This window comes from Felis catus, chromosome B1 (assembly GCF_018350175.1).
Source record: "Felis catus isolate Fca126 chromosome B1, F.catus_Fca126_mat1.0, whole genome shotgun sequence".
Lineage (NCBI taxonomy): Eukaryota > Metazoa > Chordata > Mammalia > Carnivora > Felidae > Felis > Felis catus.
This window is the reverse complement of record NC_058371.1, coordinates 191,736,539-191,745,981: the sequence shown is the minus strand read 5'-3', so window position 1 is coordinate 191,745,981 and position 9,443 is coordinate 191,736,539. Positions and strand designations below refer to the sequence as shown.

Below are 9,443 nucleotides of genomic sequence, written 5' to 3'. Positions count from 1 at the left end.
CTGGAGATTCTGACAGCAGTGACATTTTAGAGAAAGAAATGCCCAGGCGAGCAGCTGGACATTCGACACCATGCGTTGTTGGCAGTATTCAAGTGCTAATCGTTACATGTTTGTTTTCCTTCTACTGTATGCATTTTTTGAGAATAGTTAGTGTCTCTTTATAGTCAGACCTACCTAGTTTTGCCTGCTGATAATTTCCTGGCCGTTAAGAGGTCCGCACCAGGGTTATTTAAATACCTGAACTGGGGAACAATTAAACCTGCTGAAACATTAGTCTAGTGGGAGATATAGGGTTACTCCCTTCAGTAACACACTCCTCTACACTTGAGAGTCCGGTGAAGGCGACCTCTGTAGAGACTTCCGGATGTGGTTGTAGTAAACATGGGCTGTGGAGGCAGGCACTGAGGGAGGACCAGGAGATGCGCTTGAAATTCTGAAATGATGTGTTTGGAAGAGCTGACGTTGGAGCAGGGGATTGCAGAGTGTCCAGAAAATGTCAGCGACCCCCGCCACTGCTTGGACGCCTGTGGGCTGACCTGCGTCCCCTAGAATGCCTGGATGGTTCAAAAAGGCGTGGTATGGGCTGGCGTCTTTACTCAGCTTCTCCTCCTTTATCCTGATCATTGTGGCCCTGGCAGTGCCCCACTGGCTGAGTGGGAAAATTCTTTGTCAGACTGGAGTGGACCTGGTCAATGCCACGGATCCAGAGCTCATCAAGTTCATTGGGGATATTTACTACGGGCTCTTCCGAGGATGTAAAGTACGACAGTGCGGGCTCGGGGGCCGCCAGTCCCAATTCACGAGTGAGTATGTTGGGGGGCATGCAAGCTGCTTTAGAAGACTTATTTTGTTTTACTTTGTAAGGGTGCCTATGTCTAACTGAAATTTGACTTCTGCCTCAACCTAAGGCATAATGACAAAGTCCACAGTAACCGAAGGGTTCCTGTTCAGCACCAAGAAGAGACCTTTTTTCTCTCTGCAGAGACTTATAGAAACATTAAAAATAGGGATTTCTATACTTCTGTAACTGACCTCTATTAGGAATAACTATTAACATATTGAGCACTTACATGTGTCAGCCATTCTGCTAAATGCTTTACATGGCTTCTCTCTTTTAAGCCTTATAACACATTTATAAAGAAGGAATTCTTAATGTTCCCGTTTTGCAGAGGACTACACTGAGACTTGGAGGGGTTATATAACTTGCCTGAGGTCCCTCAGCCAGGAAATAGCGGAGCCAGACTTCAGACCCTTGCCGCATGACCTGGGTGTTCTCAGACAGCCCAGCACGCACTTTCCCACTTCTGTTTATATAAAAGCTCCCTTATCTGAGATGGGGCAAATGTCTGTGTGCCTGGGCTCTGGAATCAGACTATTGGGTTGAAAGCCCAAGTTGGGCACTCACTGGAGGGGAGACCTGGGGCAAGGCACTGGAGGCTCTCTGTGAACATGAGCAGGCACAGTCCTCCGCTGGCATCCAGTCTCACGTCACAGCTGCTCTGGATGTAAATAGAGCAGGAATCCAAGCCCAGCTTATGGAGGGTCTTCTGGGAATTGAAAAACAAAGCAAAAAAAGACAATATTCTGTAAGCCTTTAGAATCCATTAGATAGCTCACAAGAACATTGTCCTACACAACAACAATTAATATAATGCAATGCAAGGAGATAAGGAATTTTACTCATTTGATTTCGGTATTTCAGTATTGTAGTTTTTAGAATCCTGCCCAGGGTAAGTATCTTATTAAATGTGTAAAGACACGAAACTGAAGCCATTGATAAACACAATAATATGAATTGGCATTACTTATATACATGAAGGAAATACTATTTGTTATGGATATCCAGGAAAAAAAAATCTCTGGGAATATTTCTATTTACCCAGCAATGGAATTGGACCAGGGATATTGTAAAAATAGCTTTATTAAAAACATTACACAAAAAACTGAAAACACATACACGTAGAGGAATAGGGGCACCTGGGTGGCTCAGTTAAGCATCCAACTTTGGCTCAGGTCATGATCTCGTGGGTCTGTGAGTTCAAGCCCCATCTTGGGCTCTGTGCTGACAGCTTGGAGCCTGGAGCCTGCTTCAGATTCTGTGTCTCCCTCTCTGTCTTCCCCTTCCCTGCTCCCACTCTGTCTCTCTGTCTCTCTCTCAAAAATAAACAAACATTAAAAATTTTAAAGATACATTTTATAATAAAAAAGCAAAAAAAAAATAAATAAAAATAAAGGACATGTTAAAAGGAGACCATGGAGGGGCATCTGGGTGGCTCAGTCGGTTAAGCGGCCGACTTCGGCTCGGGTCATGATCTCGCAGTCTGTGAGTTCGAGCCCCGCATTGGGCTCTGTGCTGACAGCTCAGAGCCTGGAGCCTGTTTCAGATTCTGTGTCTCCCTCTCTCTGACCCTCCCCCATTCATGCTCTGTCTCTCTCTGTCTCAAAAATAAATAAACGTTAAAAAAAAAAAAAAGGAGACCATGGCAACTATACACAGCAGGTGATTCTGAATTAGGTCCATTTGCTGTTAAAGACATCAATTGGTGAGACAATTGGTAGAATTTGAATGGGGCATCAGGATTAAATGGCAGGCCTGTACCAGTGAACTCAGTGATTTTAGTGCTGTGGTTCTGTAAGAGAATCTCTTCTTGAATGAAATAGACCCTAAAGTACTGAGGGATGCAGGGACAATTTACCTTTAAATGGTTCAGGAGAAAAAAAAAATCCCTTGTACCATTCTTGCAATTTTCTGAAGTTTGAGATTCTTATAAAACCACACACGCGCGCACACACACACATGTTTTGAGGGAGAAATGGCACACTTTTTAATAGTTGTAGGTAATTGAAATTAACAAATCTCACAAAAGAAGTTCCAAAGCTTGAATAAGGGAGGGACCATCAAAAGCAGCACAGTTCCAAAGACTTTAATGAGTAAGAGATTGCTTAGGGAATGTAGTAAAAATATATAATTATATATCGGATGTGTCATGTGACCATGGCAACTGCTTTCTTATCTACTAGATAATTTATCTGTTATGTTTATTATTTATTATCTGCCTCCACCCCTTTGGTATGTAATACCACAAGGGCAAAGATTGTGGTTTTTTCATCCATGATCCCAAGTTCCCAGAAGAGTGCCTCAAAACACTGGCACTCAAAAGCATTGGCTGAATGAATAACAATAAGTACTTTTAAATTCATTTGTACTAATGTTCACGTGCAAGACACCAAACTTGTGACCTGTGCTACACCAATCCTCCACAACCCTGCTAGTTAGAAGGAAACTAAGACTCAGAGGTTAAGCAACTTGCTGAAGGTCACAGAGCCCTGAATGCTGGAGCTGACCCCAACCCAGGTATGCCTGACCCCAAAGTTTCCTACTTTCCACCATATGCTGCTCCTTCTGGAATTTGTGACTGGCAACTTTCCCAAAGCAGGGCGTCACCCTAGCAGTCCTTACTGTTCTCCTGGAATTTGGCAAAGGGTAACGGGGAGGTGGTGGAAGAATGGGGAGTTCTCAAGGATGGGAGGAGCCAGGGTGGACAGATCCCATTAGAAATGACTGAGTGGTTACCCCCAACAAATGTGGGTGTATTAGTTTCCTAGAGCTGCCATAACAAAGTACTATCACAAACTGGGTGACTTAAACAATAGAAATGTATTCCCATGGTTCTGGAGGTTGGAACTCAGAAATCAGCTTGTCAACAGAGCCGTGCTCCCTCTGAACCCTATAGGCAGACCCCTCCTTGCCTCTTCCAGCTCCTGGTAGCCCCGGGTATTCCTTGGCTTGCAGCATCCTCCCTGTGTCTCTTCACATGGTCTTCCCTTTGCATGTTTCTGTGTCCAAATTTCCCCTTTTATAAGGACACCAGTCACATTGGATTAGGGCCCATCTTAACAACCTCCTCTTGATTAGCTCTGGAGAGACCCTATTTCCAAATAAGGTCATATTCTGGAGTTCTGGGGCTGAAGACTTCAACCCATCTTTTGGGGGAAGGGATGGCAGGAAGGGCACAATTCAACCCGTCACAGAGGGTTTGAGGTGGCAGACGGTGGGCCTGGCATAATTTAGGAATCCCTGAAGCACAAACACTGCTTCTGGAGAAGCAGCTAGAGCAGAGACCAGCTTTGCGGGAGACGGGGACCCAAGGAGAACAGACAGTCTGAGCCCTTCCACGGCAGCACCAAGTAAACCCCTGCCATCCCAGCTCACAGAAACGTAAGCTACCCAAGCAGATGAGGACATTCTGTTTGCCCTCTGGAGGAACTCAGTAAATGCTCCTTTCCTCCTCCTCTTCCTTCCCAGGTGGAGAGGAGACAGCCCCCAGGGTTCATCTCTGAAACAGCAGAACTGTGTGAGGATCATAAAGGACATTTTCATGTCACCTCTGAGTAGGACAATATTCAAGAAAGTTTTGTTCCCAGCTGCCGTGGGGGTGTCCCAGGGGAGGGTATAAAACTTCCATTCCCAGCACTTGAATGTGACTCCCCTGGAGCTGGGGCGGGCTCCTCCTGTGTGGGCTGGCCTTGCACCTGCCGCTGGTCAGGGACAGACTTTGCACTGATCACAAAGTGTTCTCTCAGGAAGGGCTGAAAGTTAAAAAAGAAAAGGAAAGAAAAAAAAAACCCTAAGGGACACTAAGAAGGGAGAGAAGCAAAGGTTAAAGAGAAGCCTTGCCAAGAAAAATCCCTTGGAAAGAAGCTCTGGGTAAAGTTTCTGATGTTGGCAAGATAACCGCATGGAGATAACTACAAATGCAAATACGGAACTGGAAAGAAAGTTAGATTGGAACTAGGATGTAAATGTGCAGTGTCTAGAAACTTCTCAGTGGAAAGGACTTCAAAGGGAGAAGGACAATTCTAGTTCTCAACCTTGGGAGACACCAACCTCTTGTGAATATAGGGAGTCTGGTGAGCCAGCAAAGGACCAGAGGGGAAAGGGGCTGGGGGTGGCTGAGTGGAACCAGGAAAGCTTTGAGTCCTGGTTCCCAAGGGGGGACAAGGAGGGGCAGGTCATGACATCAAATGATGAAGCAGTGAGTTCGAGCTCACAAAGTGGACCCCAATTTAACCAGCAGGTGCTCAGTGGAAACCCTGCAGTAGCTTCAGAGGAAGGGGTATGTCCGGGCACTCTAACTTCTGTCACTTTTCATTCTTCATGTGTAACTACTGAAAACAGTGATCTAAACTGCATGTGTCATATAGTATCTAGGTCTATAATCCTATATAGAATTTGGAGTCACCTTGCCCAAAAAGAAGGGACCTAAGGTTCAAGCATGTGGGGAAACAGGTTTAATAAAATTCACCTTATACCCTTGTCACAAGCACTGAATGAGATAACCATGTAAAGGGTTCAGCTCTTTACATGACTGTGTCCAGTAAACGTTGATTACCCTCAGTTCATACACAGCTTTTGCTACCCCACTGGACTGATGAGAAAACTGAGGCTCTGAGGGCTTTCCCCAAGCCAGAGAGTAACAGTAATAACAGCCACAGCCACAGTCGCCATCTTGAGAGCTCACTCTTTCCCAGTCAGTATCTATCATACCGTATCATTTCATCTCCACAGCCACTGTGGGGTGGCCAGTAGAGAGAAATCAGATACAAATTAATATCTGAATAAATTATCCTGCCACATTAATATGGGAAATTAATATTCTGATAGAATATTATTCATCGCAGCATATATTCTGTGCAATATGAGAATTAGTGTCCATCATACATGGGAAAAATGCCCACCTTGCTGCGGGATCCAAGACGATGCTCCTGGCTTCCTATTAGTGCTTATTAAGTGCTATTATTATTCCTATGCACTCCACTCAATCCACTCAACGACCTGCTAAGATGGGTAGGGGAGTGGCTTAGAGGATCCTATTTTATACTTGTGGCAAATGAGCAAAACTGGCATTTGAACCCAGATCTTTGGGTGCCAGGTCTAGGCTTCCCTCTGGGGGCCCTTCTATACTCTTCACAGATGTACCTGAAATCTCTTCCACCGCTCTGATTTAATGAAGGCAACTCTCTGACCCAGGTTAAAGCTTTTCAATTGGCCCTCCTTGGCTGACTCTCTCGCCAACCACCTTTGCTAAAGAGGCACCGTGTGGGGCTTATGTACATCAGCTTACCCCGATCCCGGGGCTTTGAGCTGGCAGTGCCAGCTGGGGCACATTTTGATGCTGCATCCAGTGCAAGGAAGAGAGGACTGTTAGTCAACTGACAAGTGGCCAGTCGGGCTCCGTGAATTGTCTCCGGAACTCCCCTGCTTTTTGAAAACCCAGTACATGTTGCCTGGCCCTCACTCCCCTCTATTACAGCCTCAGTGGTAAGCAAGCCTGGACTTTATGAGCTCCAACCGAGCTCTGACATGGAAATACTGTCTGTGTCTTTTCTCCCCAGTCTTCCCACACCTGGTGAAGGAACTCAATGCAGGCCTCCACGTGACCATTCTGCTGCTCCTCTTCTTGGCCTTGGCCCTGGCTCTGGTCAGCATGGGATTTGCCATTCTCAACATGATCCAGGTTCCATACAGGGCAGTCAACGGCCCCGGGGGCATCTGCCTATGGAACGTCCTCGCAGGTAAGGAAGGCCCCCAGGGAGAGAAATTCAAGGCCACTGCCACCACCAGGTGGTGGCACTTGAATTCCAAGTAGATGGGTGGAGGCATGAAGGAATTAAAATGCCTGCCTCAGCCTTTGCTTCCCTGGTCTATGACCTTTCATTCATGGGCACGAATGTCCTCTTTACTGAAAGTTGAAGGATCTCTGTAACAGTAAAGAGCCAAATTGGTGGCACGCATGAGTGGCTGAGGACTTAAAGCAAAAAAAGAGAGGTTGGGGTAAGAGGAGAAACGAGAAGACAGAGAGGCGGGGGTGGAAGGTGGAAGGGAGGGCATTGTGGGAGGAGGTGGGGAGGTGGGCTACCGCCGCAAGAGTGGGAGGGGCCCTTCTAAATGACAGCAGAGGAGGCACCTGGGATTTTACAGGCCTCTTTTCATTTAAACCCCACAGCTTCCTTAGGAGGCAGAATTATCACACCCATGTTTACAGGTCTTCACCTTGGGGTTGAGTCCGAGCCCCACCTTGGGGGCATAGAGTTTATTTAAGAAAAAAACAAAATCTTAAGAATCTTTTCAACCCAAAGCAAGCTTGTCACCTGTGCCACAGAAATGCCACCTCACATACCACCATCACAGGTGTATGAGGGTGACGTGTTGGCTTTCAGGCGGAGTCGTGGCCTTGGCCATCGCCAGCTTCATGGCCTCCGTGAAGTTTCACGACCTGACCGAGCGCATTGCCAACTTCCAGGAGAAGCTCTTCCGCTTCGTGGTGGTGGAACAACAGTACGAAGAGTCCTTCTGGATCTGTGTGGCCAGTGCCTCGGCCCATGCAGCAAATTTGGTAGTGGTGGCGATCAGTCAAATTCCACTCCCCGAGATTAAGACCAAAATCGAAGAGGCCACGGTCACGGCTGAGGATATCCTGTACTGATCACCCTCTCCTGCTCACACCCTAGCCTGAGTCAGTTCTGCAGTGTGAACGGGGACCTCATTTTTTTGTGCTGGCTTTGCAGTCCAGAACACCTGTGCTCCTAAGAAGAAGGAAATGGAAGGAGAAAGAACGGTGCCTGGACCAGAACAGAAAGGTTTCCCCAACCCCTGGCATCCCTGCCTTTCCCTCTCACTGACCTTGGAGTTAGAGACTCTGCTTCTTGCCAGCTGTGTGGACACGGACGACTCACTTAATGTCTGCTTCTCAGTTTCCGCCTCTGTAAAGTGGGGGTGGTAAGGACCTCACAAGGTTGTAATGAGGTTTAAAGGGGCAGTAATGTTGCCAACCTGTGAATCAATATATGTATCTACAATCAGAGCACTCTACAAACACAAGGTACTGAACATTCCACTAAATGCCTGCAGACCCCTCTATTCCACACAATGTTACGGGGGATGTAAACAGGCATATGGTAATATCCCTGTCTGTCCGCCAGAAACATCTAAACTTTCCACAGGACGCAGGAATCAGATGGCAACAATAACACTCAGAATGAAAGTAACTTACCTTTTTTTACCAGTTACTACACACTGGACACTGTCCTAAGAGTTCTACATATATTAGGTCCTCACTACAAATTCAGATCATTGGTACTACTTTATTTCCATTTCATAGGTGAAGAAACTAAGGTACACAGACATTGAGTAACTTGCTGAAGTCAAGAATTCAGTTGAAGAAGTCTGCAACCAGAGTTTATACTTGTAACCACTTTGCTAATCTGTTGTTTGAGGTTCAAGCAATTGGAATGCAATGTGATAAACACTGTGACGGTAAATGCATGAAAGACTGAGGAAGGGATTAACTCTTCCAGATGCGATGTGGTATTAAAGAAAGTATCACAGAGTTGACATTTGATCTGAACTTCGAAAGATGAGTAGACTTTTTCCAGTGGTGAAGGAAGCAGGTCTGGAGAAGGGCATTTCAGGATGAGTCAGTAACGAGGGGGAGGCACAAGGTATGAAATTACAAAGAGGGCTTGGAAGCATGTGAATATGCAACGGTATCAGAATGTTGTTCTAACTCACCAGTTAGATCAACCCTGCTGCTTTGTGTTGGGTTTCCCTTAAGTGGTCCTGTGGTGGTTAATTACATGTGCCAACTTGGCTAGGCCACCATACCCAGATATTTGGTCAAATGCTATTCTAGATGTTTTTGGGAAGGTATTTTTTGAATGAGATTAACATTTCAACCAGTAGACTTTGAGTAGACGAGGTTGCCCTCCATCATGTGGGTGGGCCTCATCCAATCAGTTGAAAGCTTTAGGAAAGACTGATCTCCCTCAACGGATTGGGAATTCTGTCAGCAGCTTGCTGCTGCAACTCTTCCCCGGGGCCTCCAGCCTGCCAGCCCACCCTGCAGATTTTGGACTTGCCAGTGTCCACAATCATGTGAGCCAATTCTAAAAAAATTATCTTTCTCTCTGCCTGTCTGTCTCTGCATGCACACACACACACACACATCCAACTGGTCCTATTTGTCTGGACAACCCTTCCTCATACAGGTACAAAACCTGTTCATCTTCCCACAGTGCCAGCTGGGGTGAATCCTTTCTCAGGTCTGCTGTCTTCATGCCAAGTAAAAGTCATCTAATCCCCGAAATTAGCTCCATCTAACATGACACCCGATTTGGACTTGCTCTACCTTTGCTTAAATGCTGAGCTTCAGGAGGTTTCCATGGCATCTTTTCTGTTCTAATTGCTTGTGATTCCCTGCTGGGCCCCTCCGCCCCTTCCAGCCCTCTCTCCCCATCCCACACAGGGCTGCAGTACTGTTTAACAGACTGACGTTGCTCATCAAATATGCAGATGGCACATGGCTGGAAGGGATAGCTAACAGCGTGATGGGAGACGGATCCAAAAGATAGTGACAGACTGCAGTGCTGTCTTGAAAACAAGT

The 9,443-nt window shown here is 46.3% G+C and overlaps 1 protein-coding gene across 1 annotated transcript; it reads left to right on the top strand.

Annotated features, from left to right (window-relative positions):
• The first annotated feature begins 270 nt into the window (after positions 1-270).
• Positions 271-8,503, top strand: CLRN2 (clarin 2). Its single transcript, XM_003985506.5, has 3 exons — positions 271-803; positions 6,397-6,576; positions 7,222-8,503. Exons 1-3 carry the CDS (start codon positions 551-553, stop codon positions 7,485-7,487), a joined length of 699 nt encoding a protein of 232 aa, XP_003985555.1. The 5' UTR covers positions 271-550; the 3' UTR covers positions 7,488-8,503.
• The last annotated feature ends 940 nt before the right edge of the window (positions 8,504-9,443 follow it).

Excerpts from the sequence above, each read along its gene's own strand:
- CLRN2 (XM_003985506.5), top strand. The coding sequence starts at position 551 with ATGCCTGGATGGTTCAAAAAGGCGTGGTATGGGCTGGCGTCTTTACTC. Across the intron at positions 804-6,396 it reads CCGCCAGTCCCAATTCACGA|TCTTCCCACACCTGGTGAAG; the intron begins GTGAGTATGTTG and ends TTTTCTCCCCAG. Across the intron at positions 6,577-7,221 it reads CCTATGGAACGTCCTCGCAG|GCGGAGTCGTGGCCTTGGCC; the intron begins GTAAGGAAGGCC and ends GTTGGCTTTCAG.